General features: G+C 37.4%; 1 protein-coding gene across 1 annotated transcript in view; it reads right to left on the reverse strand.

The window, feature by feature from the left end:
* Window positions 1-22,105, reverse strand: part of NF1 (neurofibromin 1) — a 249,573-nt gene continuing 227,468 nt past the window's right edge. Inside the window, exons 50-58 of the mRNA XM_052658746.1 lie at window positions 20,794-20,929; window positions 19,265-19,422; window positions 16,120-16,242; window positions 15,581-15,711; window positions 15,325-15,425; window positions 13,634-13,776; window positions 13,225-13,271; window positions 11,554-11,770; window positions 1-167 (exon numbers count right to left, since the gene is read on the reverse strand). Coding sequence (XP_052514706.1) covers window positions 25-167; window positions 11,554-11,770; window positions 13,225-13,271; window positions 13,634-13,776; window positions 15,325-15,425; window positions 15,581-15,711; window positions 16,120-16,242; window positions 19,265-19,422; window positions 20,794-20,929 — 1,199 coding nt within the window. The 3' untranslated portion in view covers window positions 1-24. The remainder of the gene's footprint in view (window positions 168-11,553; window positions 11,771-13,224; window positions 13,272-13,633; window positions 13,777-15,324; window positions 15,426-15,580; window positions 15,712-16,119; window positions 16,243-19,264; window positions 19,423-20,793; window positions 20,930-22,105) is intronic.

Here is a 22,105-nt window from a genome sequence, read left to right on the forward strand (position 1 = left end):
TTGAAAAAGGAAAGAAAGAAAGCTTCACACGATCTTCTTAATGCTATTACGTTTGAAACTGCCAGCACTTCTCTGCTTCTGCACCTGGCTTGCGGATCCATGGCGAGTTCGTCCACTGTTACAGTGCCCAGTGGTGGGGGAGAGTTCAACATTCTCCTTGTCGATTCCTGGAGAGAAACGAAGCAGCCAGTTACCCTCTTCTCCTCTGGTGTTAAGCTCCAGGATTGAATCTCACAATTTGTAAATGAGATACAACCTAGTCTATTGTTTTTGCATTCATTTTAACAGTCAACTGCTAGAGTGTTTACAAAGATCTTGAGGTGTACACACCTCACACTTTGTTAAGCAAAATTTGCTATCACAGCAGAAAAACAGCATGGGGGGGGGGGGGGGGGGGGAACAAAAGAAAAACCAGAGAAGTTGCAAGGAAAAGCCAGAGGCAGGCAGGCTTGAGCTGAATGAAAGGCTAGCAGTCACCAGACTAGAATGCCTGCCTCCAAATCATACCAGAAGTTTCCAGCAGAGGGCCATGTAGCCTTACTAGTTGTTTATACACAGGATATATTCTGTAATTGCCAAAGCTACGGAAATATGCCATTTCAAAGAAAGGGAGATGCTTTTTCTTCTCAAATTCATAGTGCCTACCCCAAAGGAACTCAAATATTGATTAAGAAAATAATATATCCTAAAGGTCATACAGCAGAATTTTTGCTTTGATCTTTTCAGCTCTGCCAAGTCATTTTTTGTTCTACACCTTAACAGTTGCCATTTACTTCTCTCACGGAGGAGATTAAACCTCCCCAAACAGGGCCCTACAATGTATTTTATAAATGATCTGATTAGTAACTCCATAAAGTGACAAGAAGCAAAAAACAGGGTATATTTTTACTCATCAGATGAGTAAAGATTTCAGATTAGACAGGTCACAGGACAGTGGTTGCCTCTGTGGAAGGAGTGACTGGAAGAGGGTATGAGGATGGTTTCTTGGGGGTGCTGGTGATCTTCTGTTTCTTGATCTGGATGCTGGATTTTTAAGTATGTTTACTTCTTAAAAGTTCATTAGGTTGTAATTTATAATCTGTGTGCTTTTCTGTTATACTTTAATAAAATTTACTAAAATAATTAGACCGATTATACCCACCTTTGGCTTAACTACTAGTGGCAAAGCAAAAAAGTATTTTAGTCATTTGTAGCAAAATTTAAGCCATTTATAGCAAAATGTAACAAAATGTAGCAAGTGACTGATATTTACTAATATAGAAAAATGACCATAATTTCGGAGTAGGGGGGAAAAGAAATCCACTTACAGGAAGAAAAAAAAAGGCTGGGAAAACATCTGCCAAAATATATTATTACTGGATGGTATGATTTCAGGTAATTTTTAATTTATTATTTTTTGGCTGTGCCATGTGACTTTTGGGATTTTAGTTCCTCGAACCCATGTCCCTTGTAATGGAAGTGGGGAGTCCTAACCACTGGGAATTCCCTACTTTATTCTTACCTGTACCATCTGAATTTTAAAATAAAGAGTAAATTTGAGAGTGGAAAAAAATTCTATTTTTGGACAAAAAATAGTACGTCAAGTCAAAAAGTATTTATGTGACTGAAAATATACAAAGATCCATACATTTGTCTGTTGGCTCATGAACCGAAAATGGCTCTGTGATGACCTCCTCCTAGGAGCCACACATCCTTCGTTTCGGGTCAGCCTTGAATTCTACTCAAGGTATGAGGCATCCACGGGCACCTGGTCTGATTGACACAGACTCCCTAGAGGGTTGCTATCTTGAGTTTATCAAAGGAACGCAGGCACGTGGAAAAGTGCACTGGGCTGGGAGTGTGAGTGCAGCATTACAAGTGCCAGCAGCACCTCTCTGGGAGCCAAGGGCAGTGAACCTGCAATGAATCTGTTCTGATCTAATCCTATGGGTAGGAAGATAAATGGAAGACAATACACTGTGATGTTTAAACAACTTTTCTCTGGGTGACAGCACTCTGGATGATTTTTATTCTCTTCTGCACATTTATTTGAATCTTCTCCAGAGCTATTTAGAAAAGAAATAACAAAATTGAAAGAAGGCCGCTTATCATCTTTTGAACGCACCCTGCACTCTGTGATGTGTGTGCAGCTCTTTCAGTTGCCTTACTGATGGCTACAAGATAAAGGGCAACCTGCATTTGTCCTAATTTCTGTTTCTTTCATGATGCATTCTCCTTGCTTTTATATGGCATTTATATTTTGTCTGTATTATCACAACTTATGTATATGTCATATTTTCTCTACTAGAATAAAAGCACCTAGAAGGGCAAAGATAATTTATTACTCATTTTTGTTTTTCTCTAATATCTAGTTGATGTCTTTTTCAACAAACATTGGTTGAACAGAATGTTGCCAGTTTTAAATGTGATGGCTGCAACTGGGGAGAGTCAAAAAGCATCAACCCCTCTGATTGCCAGTGTGGCTGCACCATATTTTTACTGGAAAAGACAATGCCGTTTTTAGCTTCTTCTGTCTGAAAGGATCATGAACTTGTCTATGTATTCGACCTTCCCTTTCCTCAAATCTGCATGTGGCCTACAAGTTCAAGTCCAACAGTTCCTTATCTAGGGTTATTTCCTTAATGGGAAGTAAGATTCAGGCAACACTGGAACTTTAAAGATAAGAGTTTGAAACAATCAAGAGATGGTCATCAGGAGGGACACGGTGTCAACCACCAGAGAGCTGGTGGCCCTCTGCCAGCAATCTCCCACCCTGGGGCCCCTTCTTGTGTGACCACCTTTGGTGAAGCCACACCCCTGGCTAGACTATGGCTCTTTCTGGGGATGGCGATTAGGGGAGCAGTCATCACACTGCAAGGAGGCAAAGCTTCCATCTGAGGACAAGGGTCTGTTCAGTTTAATTCTTAAGAATTAAAGTTATATAAATTATAATCAGAGTAAGTCACGAGGCTGAAGGTTTCTTCAAAGATATACTAAGAGTATTTCATTTCCTATTTTGTTAAGCAAATAACCTTCAGACCTCTAAATAAAATTTTAAATGTTAAGGGTAAGAACAAGCAATAAAGTTTTACACCTACTGTGATTTCAACTACATAAAGAAGAGAAATTAGAAGGAGAGGCACCACAATGTTAATAAACAGTGATTATCTTAGAGTGGTGGGATTATAGGTGACTTTTTTATTCTATTTTGCTGAATTTCTAATTTTTTCCCCTTACGCAGATACGTTCCTTTTAATTAAAAATTTTATAGTATCACTGACTTAGGACTGTCACTTATAACCCAAAGTTTCAATGCTATGTGAGAGGTGGATGTCCCATTTTTACTTTCAAATTCAATTTTCATCTCAATTCATTTTGTGTTTTTTTGTGTGTGTTTTCTTCCTACTGAGTGACCCAACCCTACAAGTCACACACAGGTAAATGCGGCATGATGGTGATTCCTAAGTTCGATTTCACAGCAAAAATGTTTTATTCTAAGGATCAAAGGAGAAGCTGACATACAAATCTTGGAGGCTTCTGTAAAATCAATTTTAAAAAGCATTACATTTATATCAAAAATAGCATGTTGAAAAAAGCCAAGTTAGTATGAAACAGAATGATCCTAGTATCCTGGTTTCTAAGCTTAATTCTCACTTTTGAGAATTTTGGCAGCATTCTTCTTTTCAACCCTCTTAAATTAAAACTAGAAACCTTTCTAGAAGCTAGTGAAGGATTTGGTCTTGATATTCTATAGGAAAAGCTCTCAGATTATCAGCCCAATTGCCTAAATGGAGACAGATCCACCCTGCTTTGGTACACATGACATTTTATATTAGTGAGCAGACCTTGGTCCTACACTCCCACTCATCAAAGCCTCTTGGAGGCTTTGTATCCTGGTCTCTTATGCCCCTAAGCACTGGCCTTCCCTTCCGACTCTCAGTGGGCACAAAAGCAGAAATCCATGAAGTGACAGAAACTTGGAGGCCACCACTCACGTGAAATAAAAGGTTAAAAACCTCTGTAGTCTTGACTTACTAATTTAAATTCCCTTAGATATGCTGCTCTTAAACATGCAGCCAGTTACAAACATGCAGGGCAGAAGAAGCTGAAAATTTTTCACAGCAGGGTATTAATAAGCACCGTGCTTCAATGAACTGTAGTGGTTTCAGGTAAAGATGAAATCCTAAGTAAAAGGTGTTATTGGCCAAAATTCACTGAACTGAGTAAGTGGGAAAACAGTCATTACACTATAGTTAAATAGCGTATATCCATTATGTATCTACCTCCCCTGCTCAAACATGAGTTCCTTGAAGGCAGGCATCAGGGTTTACTTTGACAACTAGGATATAGTTCCATCCCAACAAATAATAAAATACTTAAAGTCACCTGTTTTTTAAACACCAAAATGATCTCTCAAACTGGAATCTACTATTTTTATGAAAAAATAAAAGGATCAAATCCTTTTTAGTTCTTGAGAAACTGAGGAAGAAAATGAAAAACTTAATAATAATCCAAATCTCCTGCCACCTGCACAGGGCTCCAGTAAGGTCCCTGAATCTGCCCTGCTTAGTTTATCACATGTATCTTATGGCAAACCTATCAGGAAATTCTTATTGCATCTACAAGAAGGCAAAGGTGTCAGAGGGCTCATCTGTTACATATATAATGAGGCCCATCAGAAGACCCAGGGTCCAGTCTGTCTGGATGAGAACTCTTATTTTGTTTCAGTTCTTAAACTGGCAACTAAAATTAACAGTAGATGTGCCTATTTCAAAGGATTGTTAGAAGAATCAGATAAGCTAGGTGAAGATTTTGTGTACATAATTACTACACAAACTAAGATGCTCCTAATAACTGGGAAAAAAAAAAAAGTGGAGTACTAAAAGCAGTTTTACAACAAATGCATAGGACTTGAATTTTATACTGGAATTTTTAACGTTACTGAAGCTAATGTAAATAAACAAGAAATGCCATTAAGTCTTCCTGGAAGAAAAAAGGTAACTCCAGCTTCTTCTTGTGTGCGTGTTGTGCTCAGTGGCTTCAGGGCTGCCTGACTCTGTGAGCCCCTAGAGGCTGTAGTTCCCCAGGTGCCCCTTCCATGGGATTCTCCAGGCAAGAACACCCAAGTGGGCTGCCATGCCCTCCTCCAGGGGATCTTCCCAACCCAGGGATCAGACCTACATCTCTTGAGTCTCCTGCATTGGCAGGTGGGTTCTTTACCACTAGTGCTACTAGTAAATACACTGATGGAGATGTGTTAATTATATATTTAGAATTATTAATCTTTTGAGCTAGATATATAAAAGATTAACTATAGGAACTTTAAAAATATTTGTAATGGATTTTCATCAATTGCTGACACCTCTTTTTCTATACAGGTCTAATCTTTCTGTATATTAATTACTGAAGAGTAAAAGAAAGAAAAGGCATCTTTTATAAATGAGACATAACTGCATCACACCTTTTTCTTCTTAGTCCTTTGAGCTAACTAAGGACCACATTCTTTCCTTTTTTTAGCACAGATGATTAAAAAAGACAGCCAGCTTTAACTTCTAAGGAAACGCTGGGGTTAGCTTCATACTTAGGGAAAATAAATACTTTCTAAGCTAAAAATTCTTCCCCACACCACATACCCTCCTTGCTCCAGTAACTCTCCCTGGAGCTTCCTGTTAACCTGCCTGTGTTAGTTCAGGGCCGGGACAGCATCTTCAGTGTTCGGGAAACCTGGGCAGCTCTTCCACCAAGACAAGTCCTGGCCCTGCAGTGCCAGAGGCATTCAGACCTTACAGGAATGGCCTTATAAGTCCTTTATGTGCCTGAGCCAGACTCTGCTTACAGGGATTGGTGAATGAAGTCTCATGCCATGTGCCTGGGATGAGCGCAGGGTAAGCAGTAATTCGTGCAAAGATGACAAAAGTAAAGAGTACCTTGATGAGGGAACAGCTGCATGAAAACTGCTGATTTAGAACAAGGCAGAGAAGCTTCACAGACACAGAATGGAAGAGAAAACAAAAGTGAGTGATGTTCATAAGATTTTTAAAGGGTGAAATATGATTAGATACTGGATAATTACTAATTTTCTTGGTTTTTCAGGAGGATTCTAGTTTTAATTACTGAACTGACTGCTTATTTCCTAAATATTACCAACTCTAAATATTAATAAATGGTAGAACTTACAATTTTACAGACAGATGTGTTTTTACCACCCTTATTAGAAGTAAGGATTTTAGTGTAAATCAAGAATTACATTAAAAAATGAAGTGGAAAATTTGCAGAAATTATACCAACCAGTTGGTCAGTTTAAAATGATTTTTCTCCCTTAAACAGAATGTGATAACAAAGAAAAAGAAGAAAAATAAATCAAGAATATACCAAATAAAGGTCTGCACTACCATAAGTAGTTTCATAAAACATTAAAAAAAATTACTTTGGAGACTTTAAGTAGTCTCAAAATAGAGGCATCTTATGTTTCTTCTAAGAGGGGGACACATTAAACCTGATAAACACAGCAGAAGTATGACTAAGTATACTCTTTGCAGAAATGGTTATGATGAACTGACCCTTTCTGCACACAGCTGTCAGTACTACTGGGGGGTCGGAGTCCTTAGAATTCCTAGCTGATCCACCCAGCTTTCAGGGAGGGAGGTCTACCTTACAGAACCAAAAGGACTGAATAACTGACAGATTGGACACAGACCCAAAATGAAATGAAAGAAGTGAATTTAAAGTAAAGTTCCACTAGCTAGGTCTTTGCTCTAAAAATATTCATGCTGTAATACTAACAATAAAATAAGCTGATCAAAGAAAAAAATTAAGATTTTTTTTCAAGTGAAAAAATATTTTAAATAGATCATAGGCTTATTTTTGCTAAAAAATGTAATAAACATCTCATATATTTTTCAGGTAAAAAATATATTATTAAACTTTAGCCATGATTATCACCTGATTTTTCCAAACAGATGTCCCTTTGAATGATCAGAATACTTTATAACTGTAAGGTACAATATAAGTACAAAAGGTCACAAAAGAGGTCAAAACAGGATACTTTGTATACCCTGCCACTCTCACTGTTCTGAAATCTATTTGAGGGCAGGTCGCATGTCTTATTAGTGCCCGCACTTCCCTTGGTTTAACAGAGTCCCTTGCATGTAGTAAACAATGAACATCTGTGATAATTCAAGACAAAATCTGGATTTGGGGTTATTTTCTACAGAGTATTGTAGTATTAATCTTGTACTTAAAAATCAAAGAACTTGTGTACACAAAGGATTTGTTAAACACGCCTCAAATAACAACTTCAGCTGAAACTGAATACTGAGATCCATAGGCAAAAACTGCCAAGTCTCTGGGGACCAGGGTCTCTGACATCTTTAAATGTTCTGGAGTACCTACTGAATACCTACGATATAGGAATTTGAGTGTTTACTGAATTAAATTACAGTGTGAAAAATATTGGGAGGTCTCAGTAGAGTATAAATTGAACTTTAATATACTGTAGATGAATCTACTCAATTTCTTTTTAATGGATACTGTCATTCAGCAACTACTGCTCGTGTGCTCAGTTGCGTCTGACTCTGCGGGCCCGTGGACCACAGCCCACCAAATCCATATAATGCCATCTGGATATTTATTTCTAGTATACTTGCTCTTTAACATCTGAAGAGGATACAGGAAGACTGTATTTGAAATGCATACCTGAAATGGTTATAAAGCACTCATAACATGGTTTTAAAAAGGCATCTTTGCTCACCCTGTTAGAGAGCCACTTATGGCTTTCTTAAGCAAGAGAAAGTCCCATATACAGCATTTTTAGTAGATAACATTTTAATTTTCTAGCTCTAATCCTGGTACTTCAATTCATGTCGGGCTCAGCTACACTGGACCAAAGAATGGATCACAATATCAAATTTGAAATATTCTTATTTATCAAAGAGTAAATGTTATAGATTCTCTTCAAGGTTCTGATAATGGGATGTGGGAAAATCTGAAGAGACAAAGTTCTATGTTCATTTGGCTAAAAGTTAACACAATTTCACATGCAATGAACTCTGAGTATACTCCACTGGCTTCATGGATACCAAATTCAATTTCTGCGAGGAGTGGAGTAGAAGACATTCATTATGTATCTTCATATATAAAAATATAAAACATAAAGCAATCCTCCCTTGTGTTAAGAGGAGAGACAAATGGCCTACAATCATCTGTCAAGAAGAATGCATTCTCAGAGACACTGGCTTTATGTAAATGACTGCCACTTCCTCAGAAGCTGGTGACTTACTGAATTATCATCATAATTTTTACTTAAATAAGGTTTAATGCTTAATGGGGAGGACTAGGGAGTTCATGAATTTCTTATGTAGCTGATTTGATGGCAGAGAATATTGGGGACAAAAAGACGATACAGCTTAGTGGTCAATCCTGCTAAGTACCAAAGATCCAGAAGGCAAAGTCTTAAGCTGACGGGAAGCTTGAAGCAAAGTTTGAGCTGTGTGCACATCAGCGTTTTTTGCTTTTTGACATAAAGCAACAGAGCTTACACCTGCTTAAAATTCAGTAGACTAGTGTGGGTTGATTTTGGGTAATTAATGGCAAGCAACACTCATGGTCCATTTCAGGGAGAGACACAGGGATTCTTTAAATACTTCTGCTTAGCACATGGCTGATGAAAGTGGAGACAGGGAAATATTCTGTTTTCTATTCAACCTAAATACCAAAGTTGAAATGCTGGAGCGAGCTGTGAATCTGGATTAGATTCATCACTTCTTTTAGCCCTTTGATATCAGCAAACTCGGTTCCACAAAAAATTGAGGAGGCAGGGATATAAGATTACAAGGACCTAAAGATATAAAACAGCATGCCTAGTTAGAAAGTATAAACTCTTGCAAGAGATATTACCTAAGTACAAATGATAAAAACACAATAATTAGGCAGATAGACAAATCAGGATCCTTTCATGGAGATAAATCCACAATTCAGAGATACAAATGGGTTTCATCAAAGAGTAAAGTGTCTGTTGAAAAGATAAACTCTTTCTCTAATAAAATCTAGTAAAATAATCTGGCAAACCAAAGGACATACAATTTAGAGAGAGAAAATGCTGAACACCATTATTCTAAAGAATTAATTCTATCACTTTTAAACTTCAGTTTCATTTCAGAATAGTCAGAGGTTTTCAGGGTGTTATAATCCATTCAAGTAGCCATCTTTGGAGAGCTACTGGAGGTGACACTATAGGTTTAAAACTGTAACCAAAACCACGTAACTATTCTTTGATTTTTCTAGACAATTCTAAATAAGAGGATGCAGAGTAGGACTATTTTTCTAAGCAAATGATCTGGTTAATATCCAATCAACACAGAACATGAACAGTTCCTCAGCTAACAGAATGTGTGCTGGTACCTTTATTTTAATCTGATTATTTTATTGTCTCTATCAGTGGGTAAAAATAGGCAGAAATATCCCTGGTAGTCTGGATTAAAAAAAACAAAAGTCAATATAAAAACAACTAATCATTTTGCCAGCTTTACCATTTCTTTAGTAGCCCAAGAAGCAAAAGGTTGGTCAAAATGAACCAAACTTGAAAAACAAGAGGATCAATATAGGCAGAGTCTACGAATTTTCTAGTGGTGATCAACTTCAGTGGTTGACTAACCTAGACAATAGAGAGCTCTACAGAAGAAAAGGCGTGGTAGACTTAGGTAAGGCAGATGGAAATAATAAGACAGACATAAACATATGAAAGAAAAAGGAAAAAGCAAGGAAAGGGAAGGAAGAAAGATGGCAGACATGGAAGGAATGAATGTGGTAGAAAGAACACTGGCCTTGGTTCTAGATAAGGCTGTGTGATAAAGCAATTCACTTGGCTCTTCTAAGCCCAGTCTCCCCTTCATATATGACGTGAGCTCAGAACTAAATTACCTCTGTAGTAGCTGCTAGCTCCAAAGAGCTAAGACTTTATCATGGGGGGGCGGGTGGGTGGGAGGGGGTGGTGATGAGGGAAAGAACGCAGTCACTGCAGTATCTAGAAGACAGTAAAGTTTTGCCCTGGCTGTAACAGTTCAAATGCTGATAATGGGGCAAGATCCTGTGCACACTCTAGTGAGGAAGAATCACCTGAGTGTTTGTTAAAATGCTCTCTGGGCCCCCACTCTTGGAGTTTCTTGTGCAGGAGGTCTGGAGTGGGATTCCAGCAACCATATTTCCACAAGCTCTTAAATGACACTGAGGCTGCTGATCTTGGGATCACACTTGAAGAAACACTGTCCTAGGGTAACACGGTTATAGAGGGGAAAAGTTGGCAAGACTTCTATTTTTTGGGGGAGGGGAAACCTGATTAGCTGCAGTAAAGTGAGTGAAAATAAGTGCTAGATCAAATAATTTGTTTCCTCTGCTGACCAAGGTTTTGTTGTTGACCAAGGCTTAACAGATCATAGATGAATATAGCTGTTTAATATAATAGTTTATAACATGTATGAACCGGGCACTAGATTTGCCAAGTTCTTTAGAACCTTCAAAACTATGTATGTCTAAATATTCAGGCAAAACCAGGATTATAAACTGGAAATTCTATTTATGGATCTTGAACAATACAAAGTAGTTGTAATAATACATTACTTGGCATTTTAAAAGAAAATCCACTTAACACTTAACTACATCTAATAACTTTTCCTTATAGCATGAAGTGTTTTATAAGTAAACTTTTCAGATAATGGAAATTTAAACACAAAACTTTTTAATTTTAACCACTTTGGAAAGATATCTTTCTGAGTATAAACATGACCACAATGGAAGACTTCCTTCATTATTACTATCATTATAATATACACAATGGTGTCCGTTCTGTAATGAATTGAGTAACACCTCCAGGGTTGACCAGAATCATAAGAAATCATCTGCTTTGACACTGAATGAGCCCAAGGTTCTGTACATTTGCTGTTTCTGCCATCTTGCTTATCTGAGCTCCACTCAAGCTATTAGCTATTTCTCAATGTATCCACCTGTTGGTTGCATGCTGAATTGGTATACTTTCCACACTTGGACCTAAGAGTGACTTCAGAATAAGGAATATGCTTATGGGCTTTAAGATGTTATGTTCTTGGTGTGACTTTTTTGTCTGGTTGCTTGTTTACTCCTAGATTTTCAGGTTGTTGCTGGCAGTACGGAATAGGGATGCTACTATAATTTGCAGATTTTTTGGATCGAGTAGGCTGTGTCAGAGACACAGAAACGCTAGGGCAAGATTAGTGTATCTAGCAAGGGAATTATAATTCTGTTCACTTACAGGGATTACCTGGCCCTGAGGTTACTTTTCCTGCCTAAACTCTTAAAAATGTTTCAACCTTGGAATATTTTATGTAAACACTCTATAAACATGTCAGTATTTTTGTTAACTCTTTGAAAGTAGAAAGCTTTACAGAAACCAAAATTCAAATCAGCTACAAGGTAAAGAAGAAATGTAAGATGAATTTCATGATAAAAAGGAGCAAAATCTGCTGTAAACTGATAACAAGGGAATTCCTAATGTTATATAGTAATATTATTGCTCAAATTTATATAAAGAGTACGTTTACTGACCTGGGGAATGCTGGGAAGTTGCAAGTGAGGTCATGGAATTAGAAAGGTTAAGGTTAGCAGTAATACTAAGCTGGCTCTGCACTGCAGGAGGATAAGGAGATGTGGGTGTCAGGAGGGACTCCTCACTGGTTTCTTCATCAATTCCAGGCAAATACGTGTCAATCAAGGCATCAAGAAACTTAACAATAAGCTCAGCATAGTCTGGGATTTGTGTTTGCTGTAATGGAAAATACGAAATTATTTTAGCTCCATTCTTTTTTATTTTTTCTAAATCCCCTTTGAAGCCAAAAAAGAGTAATTCAATTTTTATCTTGGGTTTAACTTGCTGTTTTTCTTCTTTTATACTACAGATCATTAAAAAAGGCAGGGGTGGGGGGATGAAATATATATAGACTACCATGGGACTTACAACTGGGAATTTTATTCAGCTTACACTTATGGCTTCCAGATGAACCTGCCATTACTGGAGGCCACGCGTAGACAGAGACTGAATTAATCCTGAGACAATCCAATTGTCAGGAATGATGTCTAGACTATTTTCCAAAACAGGGAGAATGAGCAGAGCATCATTCCAGCTGCCATTTAGAGATTCAACCAACTAAACACTCTGAAGAGAATGGAGGGTTACTGGCAATCAAACCACAAAAGTTTCTGCATGACACACTTATTTCTGTGACTTCAGGCCCATTATGTAAATGATAGCCTTTGCATATCAAGAGATATTCAGTATTAATTAAATAAAATAAAACTAAACACTCAATTTTTAAAACAAAGTTTACACTATTTACATTGATTTGGCACCGCTATCTCTAGAACACTACACTAGGGGAAGAAATAGAAGTCCTGCCTTCAAGGAACCTCAGTCAATTTGGAGAGAGCGCATATACAGAGAGAATCATTAAAAACATATTTATGTCACACTATATCAACGAATGCCAATCAAAAACAAGCTGAATGGACCACATGAGGATAATTTCAGGGAAGAGTGAATCTAATGCAACAGCTTGGAAGGAAAAAAGTGTTTTCACGAGGTGAATTTTTTTTCATTATGCAATTTCAAAAACAGGTTTAATCGACATATAACGCTGTATTAATTTCAGGTCATGAGGTAGATTTCAGCCATATGTAATGCTCCTTCCTAATCATAAGATACCTTAAGTGTGTGCCTTGAAACTGAAACTGAAGTCGCTCAGTCGTGTCTGACTCTTCGTGATCCCATGGACTGTAGCCTACCAGGCTCCTCAGTCCATGGAATTTTCCAGGCAAGAGTACTGGAGCGGGTTGCCATTTCCTTCTCCAGGGGATCTTCCCAACCCAGGGATCAAACCCAGGTCTCCTGCACTGCAGGCAGACGCTTTACTGTCTGAGCCACCAGGTCATTAATTACATGAGGGACTGAAGGTAGAAAAGTTTACAGAGGTTTATTATACCTTTCTGAAAAGTCAAGCATAAATTTAGTTGATTTTTTTTTTTTTTGTAAAAGCTAGTATATAAACATATTAAAGGTACTGCCTCTTGGAAAGAATCTTGAGGTAGAAAACTTTTAATAAAAATAACGTATGTGTTTGTGTGAATCATTCTGGTTTTCAGCACATTGTGTGTTCTTAAAACAGGTATACTTATATAAATAAAATTTTCATTTTGTCAGAAGAGAAAAATATATTTTCTTACCTTTGAAAAGGGTCCTGCAAACCTCCATAAGCCATTAAAACCAAAACCTGCAACACACCAAATGTTACTCTTATAACAAGCATGATACTCTTTTAATCTTAATAGAAATTAAATAATTTATATAGCTGATGATACATAAAACCTACATGTACAGTAAAATCATTTTTTTAGGATGAGTATCAAAGTAGACTAAAATTCACTGAAAGTACACTCAGTATAAAAACATACTTTAGTTAAAAAGTTGTCAACCAGTTATCATACTGAACACAACATTAAGAGTAGGAAAATGGCATATTAGAGAGGTATGATCAAGCCTATTCCTCATAAGAAATTCTTCAGCTAGTGTATTCTTTAGCAGCACGCCTGTGTCGAGTTCATCAACAATCCTCCTCCCGGTACATTTATTTACTTTGCAGGTAAGATGTTTGGTATTGTGGTGGGGATTCTTCATGGTACACCACACTCTGCACAATTCCATGGATTGGATTTAACAAATTTGGATCTTGGCACAATGACAACAGGGTGTTGATCTTAGAGTCCAACAAATTGTGCCTAAAAAAAGTCAACAGAGGAACATTTTAAAGGAAAATATATACTGGAAAGCATACATTCTTTCCTAGAACAATGTGATAAAAATGAAGAGTAATGAGTGCTTTTTTAACTTCTTGGTGCTTTTCCAAATTTTGTAATATGAAGGTATTTGCTTTTCTGTTTTGTTTTGTTCTGTGTTTATAGTCATCAGGAAAAATATGGTAAAAGCAACCAACTAGTAATGTCACCATTACTAGTTGGTTAACTATAGTTAACCATGCTTAACTATACATGCTGACTTTGCTCAAGACACGGCTGGCTACTATCAGCCACTCAGCATGCTTCAGGACCATCTCTTCCTGCTGATTACTGATATATACCCAGGAGTTAAAACTAAATTTAGTATTAGTCAGTGTTAATAAATGCTGAATCAGATCAAATAAGGAGAACAAAATTAGCTTGGAGGGGGTGGAATATATGATCCAATTCAAACTTACAAGGAAATCTACTATTTCTAACTCACCTATACTCCATTAATAAAAATAACCAAGGGCGAAGTACATAAAACTCTGACATTTATAAATAAGATTAAACAAAAAGAAAGGCTTCCCAGGTGGCTCAGTAGTAAAGAATCTGCCTGCCTGTCAATGCAGGGGATTCAAGAGACACGGTTTGATCCCTGGGTCAGGAAGATCCCCTGGAGAGGGAAATGGTAATCCATTCTACTTGCCTAGAAAATTCCATGGACTGAGGAGCCTGGTGGGTTACAGTCCACAGGGTGGCAAAAGAGTCGGACATGACTGAACACATACGCGCATACACACAGGGAACTAGATCCCACATTCTGCAACTAAAAGATTCTGTGTGCTGCAACTAAGACCAGACACAGCCAAATAAATAAATAAAAACAAATAAAACAAAAACAAGGAAATAATGACACTACACAGAAGGCCTACATTAGGAATGGTGGTGGTGGTTTAGTTGCTAAGTCGTGTTTGACTCCTGTGACCTCATGGACTGTAGCCCGCCAGACTCCTCTGTCCATAGGATTCTCCAGGTAAGAACAATGGAGTAGGTTGCCATTTCCTTCCCCAGGGGATCCCAAATTTCTTTGGGTTATTTAGATTTGAACACTTTGAGGCTAATATGATTTCATCCCTTAAGAGAGAATAAAATTCATTCCCAAATAAGAGGTCAATTTTGCTTTCACTCAACTGTGGATTAAAAATAAAAGCTCTACTGAAAAAAGAACCATAACAGGTATGCTAATTTAAATACATTAATAGCAATCTAACAGTTTCCTCCTAAGTGAGGAAATAAATGATGCTCATCACAATGAACAATGTATGGAAACAACCAGATAAACAAAATGTTCGTCCTGACTGACAGGCCAAAACAAATCTTAGGTCTCTTTAAACCCGCTGTCTCTAAGCTAAAACCACTATCCACTACCTCATGTTTCCCTCTCCACAATCAGTTAACACTACTGGGTGATACTTTTCCTAAACTTTTATAAAACACTTGACTTCAGGACAGATACAAAAGTTAAATGCAGGTGGAGATACTTACACAACAGGAAAAACTTTGGGGAAAACAACACTGGCTTCTGCTAAGTATTCATAAAGAATTCGTTGATCAAACTCATCTGTGGTGTATTTCACTAGTGTAGCCTGCAAACAAGTAAACAAACAACGTTTTATTTTGTGGCTGAATTGTTATCTGTTTTGGTGAGAAGCTGAATATGGATTTCCTTTCATGTTTTTAATACTTAAGGGCTTTCTAAGAGTAGACCGGGAAAAAATATATAAAAAGCAAAAAATATTACCAGAACAGTAAGAAGAAGTGCTTGGATCTTCGGATCAGTAAGTACTTCTTCATCTAAAAGAACATTTGATTCAGACACTGAAACTTTGCGTAAATGTGGGTGCTGCTGTGATGAGGAAATCCTTTGGGTTTCTGTGGTAAGATATGGATTAACACAATCAGCTGTATTAATCAAATACAACACACTAGATACTACTTCACCTGCTATATTTTAATGTCACTTCTATAATTCAATAGCTTTTTAATAGACACTTAAAATATCAACATAAACATCATACAAAATTACTATTCATCTATATATGAAAGTTCTGGCTAGCTGTTTATGATGCTGTTTACAATCCTATGTATGATTACTTTCCACACATATATCAGGATATTTGTCATTTTAAGGACTGTATAGCTTATCATCTGAAAAAGAGCAAATGTTTCTATATTTCATCCTAATAACACTAAGAATGGCTGGAAAGCAAATATGGCTTTTAATGTACTCTCCCTCCTTACTTTCAATGATCTAGATTAGTTATTAACTTTGTTTCTCACCCATTTCATAATCAGTTTCTGCTACTCTCCTCATTTTGGGGGGTGTTGTGATCCCTGATTCCATTTCTTGCCTTTTAGGAGCCTTTGTGTCTGATATCAAGTGATCAAAACTTTTCCTTGTTCCTATAAACAAAAGTTACAGAATATGGAAGTTTATTAACCACAGTGTCTGTGAATAGGAATATACTAAAAAGAAAATGTTTGGGCATAAAGTGTTTGCATTTTCACTTAGGACCCAAAGAAAGCTCAAACATCCCTGGGGCAGAGTTCCTCTCGTCTCCATATTTCATCTTCTTAAGGAATTTTGGCTAAACGGCGGTGCTGTTTCAGGACTGGATGTGCCTTATTGGTCCAAATCAAACTGAGATTACATTTACTACACTGGAGGTAAACCAAACTCCACCAGCAAGCATAATATTTAATAATGAGTACAGAGAGAGGCACTACTTAGTAGCAAAGATCAGTTATGTCTGAACCGCCTTTTTTCAATTTAAGGCATTCTGCTGGTGGCAAAAATGAGTCATTAACATATGAAGAATTTCCAAATGAAGGCAAAATCAAACTTTGATTTTAGTTCTTCAAGCTCTGAGAAAAGGATCTGCATGCCTGAAAGTACTAAATAATAGATACACTGGGAGATGCTTCAAAAATAGCAAGCAGGACAATTTACTTGGCTTTGAGTTTCTCTAATCACATTCTCTATCACTGTTGAAAAACTTTTTCTTAAAAGTATTGAAATTGGGCTATTTGGAACTTACATATTTCTGTTCTTTGTATTATAAGAAATTTTCTTATTTTTCTTGGTGCAGCTCTAAAAATAAATCTGAAATATTTGTGACAGTATTACTTTTTAAAACCCAGAACTCAAGCCACTATACTCACATCTGGACAATTGAACACTTGAGAAATTTAATCTTCTATTAACCTCAAGTTTTAATACTAATAATTATTCACAATAGTCATAAAAATCAAGGTCAAATAATTTAACAGCCCAAAGGATCTAGTCTAACTTCTTTATTTTCTATACCTATAAACTGAGGAAGCCATCACTTAAGAGATTAGCTTGAAGTCACAAGGCTAGACATTCAGTCAGTGACCAGTTAAAATATCAAATTTCATTCTTCCTTTTTACTTTACACTCTGCATTCTTCCAGGGAGATCTCCTTCCACTCCCACAGCTTCAGCTCTCTAATGAGCTAATTAATTCTAAATATGCCACTTGTCCACTTCTCTCTTCTTGATCTCCAGATGTGTGTTTTCATTTATCTCTCAGATATACATTCCGAGAATTCTGAAGGTATTCCATACTGGAATGGGTAGCCATTCCCTTCTCCAGGGGATCTTCCCAACCCAGGGTTTGAACCCGGGTCTCTGGCATTGTGTGGGGGACTCTACCTTCTGAGCCACCAGGGAAGCCCACATATAGTATCAACCAACTTGAATTACCTTGTGCTATAAATATATTAGCCCCAATCTCTGCAAATGGGGTCACTACCCAGACAGTTTTTGAAGCCAGAAACTTTTGACATCTTTCTTGGCCTTCTCCTGCCCTACCTGGCCCCTATAATCAAACCCTAGTAAACTCCAGGAGTTGGTGATGGACAGGGAGGCCTGGCGTGCTGCAGTCTGTGGGGTCACAAAGAGTCAGACTGAACTGAACTAAACTGAAGTCCCAAAGCTGATTCCTTTTCTCCATTCTTCCACTGCTCTTGCCTTAGTGCAGGCCTATGCCATTTTTTGCTTGGATTGCTGTAACAATCTCTTAGATGATTCCCTTGCCAAAAAACTTCCCTTTCTCCATACTGTAGCCAAAAACCTTTCCTAAAAATAAAATTTCGTAATGTCCCTTCCCTATTTACAGATCTCTGCTGGATACGCGATAAGGCTAAATTTCTTAACACGGCACAAAGTCTCCTACAAACGAGTTCCAAGCCTTCTCTAGCCTCATTTTCTACCCCGTTGCTTTTCCTGACTTCGCTTTATTCATGCTATTCCCACCTCTCCTGAATGCATGCCTTCCTTATCCTGTGTCTTCCTGGCAAACAGGTATCAAATCTTCCAGACCCAGTTTAAATGTTACTTCACCTCTGTAGCTTTTCCTAATTTCCCCCAATCCTCAGTTTTCCCTCATCAAGACATATTTAATGGCACCCGGGTATGCTGTTGCGATTGTATGATTATGTCTTAGCCATCAAACTATGAGCTCCTCCAAGGGCAAAGACTATATAACTTTTTAATCTAGCACATGGGTTGAATGAATTCAATATTGCATTTTCTCTGAAGTTAGTTCTTCATTTACAATGTCCTTGGCATGAAAATTGAGAATCACAAAACACTAAGTAACCAGAAAACTCCTAGAACATTATTTGTGGCAAAGTATAAACAGAAAGAAACTCATACAAAAGAGAACAGTCTTATGTGGCTAGTCATAGTGATTAACATTCATGGTTTCAGTTTCTCTCATGGTTTATTGGCAGGTTACTTATTTTATACTTCCTTAGCCAAAGCCGTGTAAGAGCACCTTTGTATTCAATCCGTGGTGAGGCGGGATCTTTACTTCAGCTTTTGAAAAGGGAAAGGGTCTCACAGCATTTCAGGTGTATTTCTCATGGGCAAATGTTGATATAAAAGAGCAGTTTTCATTTTCAAGAATTCTATCTTCTTAGAGTAATTAAAAAATACAGTAATCAAAAACTCTTTATCTTTTTGTTTTTTTAAGAAAAGATGGCAAATAGTATTATTACATTTCATAGCATATTGATGTATTCTGCCCACAGATGATAATTTTGGAAAATATACTGTTAAAGGCCTTGCATCTGAATGCTGTGAGACTCTTCCTTTTCTGTGGGTACCTAATGTCTCTCCTACTCTCATTTACCTGCTGCCTGGCCAAGGCAGAATAAAACAAGTACAGCCACAATATTTAGTCTAAGAATCCCCCACAAAACTGTTCTGAGATCTCATTCTCATTCCTCTGTCTTAACTGATATGGCTTAACTGATCTATCAAACTCTCTTATCATTGGTATCAAAAACAGAACATTATGATAATCTTTAAGAGCTTCAAATAATTTTCCAAGAGTGAAAGTATCTGATCATTTTTAAAAACAACTCTAAACATTTCTAAATAATTTAGATAAACTAACCAAGCAATTTCTTCGTGTTGGCCTGAGAAGGCTGCCCCATGTCCAAGCTCATAGATTTCCTGGCTCGGGGACTGGTCTGGCCTGCAGGTGGATAGCTGGCTGCAAGGTACCCTTCAGAAGCTTTGGGAGATGACCATGGCTGATGCTCCTTTAGTGTCCTGAGAGATTAAAACAATTGAGAAGAATCAATAAACATGATGACAAAAACAAGCATTCTTGGCCCTTCTAATTGGCAGTCCTATTTCCCAACGGCAGTGATTAATTAATTTTAAAACTGTATTTTAAAGCACTTTGGAGAACAAACTCTTAATTTATCCCCAGGAGGTATCCATTTTCTTGCCATGACATCTTATACATAGCAGGTACTCAACAAATGTTCAACTTAACTGTATTGCATTCATTTTTTAATAAGAGAAAATCAAGTCTAAATAGGCAATCGTACCACTGGTTTAAAAACCAAGGGGAACACAGGCAAATTCACTTTTTACTTTCCATAACAAAAAGAGCATTATCTCAAATAAATATAATCATAGGAATGACTAAAGAGTAAGACTACTGAAAACCAAGCATGCCTGGAAAGCTGTTGCATACATTGTTAACATCTCAGTTGGAAAATGCCAAGGGCTTTTTATTAAAAAGTGGGATGTTGATAAACGTAATGATACAAGCTCTACAAATATATGATTATTTTCCTATGTTCAACACTGTACCTAACACTTAAAGGTACCACTGACTGAAAATATAAAAAAACTCCAAATGATGCCAATTTTATGGAATTTCTCTGTTTTAGTGAAAAACATGCTATCCAAAGCCATACATGACAGCAAATATGATTATCTTATCTAAATGTGCACTATAGAAAAATTTTTAGTAACTTTAGTGTGATATGAGTATATACATAAATATGTTGGCATGTATATGTTTTTACAAATCTGTGTACCTCAGTTTTCTATCATTAAGCTTGTAATGTTGCTTATATTTCAACTTAGGTTTTCCTAGGCCTTCTCCTACAATCTGATACTTTCAAGGTCATCTCTTCATCATCCAACTGACTCGTGCTTAAAAAGAGACAAAGTAATGTTAACTAATTAGCACAATCAGTAAGAAGAACTTTCTCACTACTAAGAAAGAAAGGAGACTTAAGTCGTTCAGTCATGTCCGACTCTTGGCAGCCCCATGGACTGTAGCCCGCCAGACTCCTCCATCCATGGAATTTTCCAGGCAAGAGTACTGGAGTGGGTTGCCATTTCCTTCTCCAGGAGATCTTCCTGACCCAGGGATCGAACCTAGGTCTTCTGCAATGCAGGCAGTCGCTTTACCGTCTGAGCCACCAAGGAAGCCCTTCTCACTACTAACCCACATAAAATATTGAACATTTATAAACTGAGTTTTGATTCACACTCTTCCTTGATTATCTTTAGTTTCCCTTCTATATTACCTTCTGGATTACTCTGCTGCTTGACACCACTGGCATGGAAAATCAAAACCTGATGAAAATTATGTAATGATGGGAGGAGAAGCCCACTTACCTATAGCTAGGGTCACCATGATGAATGGGATATGTATCCATAGGAACATTTTCCATTGAAATATCAGTAAGAAGCAGAGACTTTCTATGTTTTAGGCTACAGCGACTTCGAACTTCCTCAGACACTGTAAGTAAAGCTAAAAGAAACAAGGAAGATTTAACAATTTAATAAATCAGAAATATGACTTAAAATAGGATATGTTTCTTACAAGTTCCTAAAGAGAGTAACAGCTGTTAAACATGCATGTAAAGAGTCTTGAAGAGTATGAAGTTTAAGGGTATAAGCCCTTAGGACAGATATGTTTATCTTAAAGGGTTTACCATCTGTTTTGGAAGGCTGCATGTAAACATTAAACAGAGACTTAAATGGTATCTATATAGTCTAGCGCTATAATGTATATTTGACCTCAACAAACATAAAAGGTCAGCAGGCCAGGACTATAATGTCCATTTCTTACGTAAAGAAAAATACTTTGAAATGTGAAATGATTTGCTCAAGGTCAAATGACTCAAAGAAGTTGCTACAAACTGAAGTCTGCTAAACTGGGAATCCGCACTTTCCATCAAATGACTATGTTTATACTCAATACCCGGTAATGACCTATATGGGAAAAGAATCTTAAAAAGAGTGAATATATATATATGTATGTGATTCACTTTGCTGTACAGCAGAAACTAATACAACACTGTAAATCAACTATACTCCAATTTTAAAAAAAGACTATGTTCAAAAACTGTGTTACATATAAGTGCTAAGTGTTGCTGAGAGGAGAAACACAAACTGGGCAATAGCAAGCGAGGATGGTATAATGGAAGGAGGGGAGGGGCAGACAATCTAGGCAAAACAAATGGCATCAAGAATGAATATTAAAGAGACATAAAGGCACTTCTAGTAGATGGCAAGTAGACTAGTTTTAAATAGCCCATCCATTTCGAAAGGAAATAAAAAATGAGCCTGTGACATTTAGAGAAAGAGGACAGAATCAGGAGGCCTGCTTCAGGGCTCAAGATGCCATTGCTGCTGCTAAGTCGCTTCAGCTGTGTTCAACTCTGTGTGACCCCATATTACATATGACGGCAGCCCACCAGGCTCCTCTGTCCCTGGGATTCTCTAGGCAAGAATACTGCAGTGGGTTGCCATTTCCTTCTCCAATGCACGTATGCATGCTAAGTTGCTTCAGTCGTGTCTGACTCTGGGCAACCCTATGGACAGCAGCCCTAGGCTCCTCTGTCTACAGGATTCTCTAGGCAAGAACACTGGAGTGGGTTGCCATTTCCTTCTTCAAGACACAGGCTCAGGCACTTAGATTCTA

The sequence above is a fragment of the Budorcas taxicolor genome, chromosome 19, assembly GCF_023091745.1.
Source record: "Budorcas taxicolor isolate Tak-1 chromosome 19, Takin1.1, whole genome shotgun sequence".
Taxonomy (NCBI): Eukaryota; Metazoa; Chordata; class Mammalia; order Artiodactyla; family Bovidae; genus Budorcas; species Budorcas taxicolor.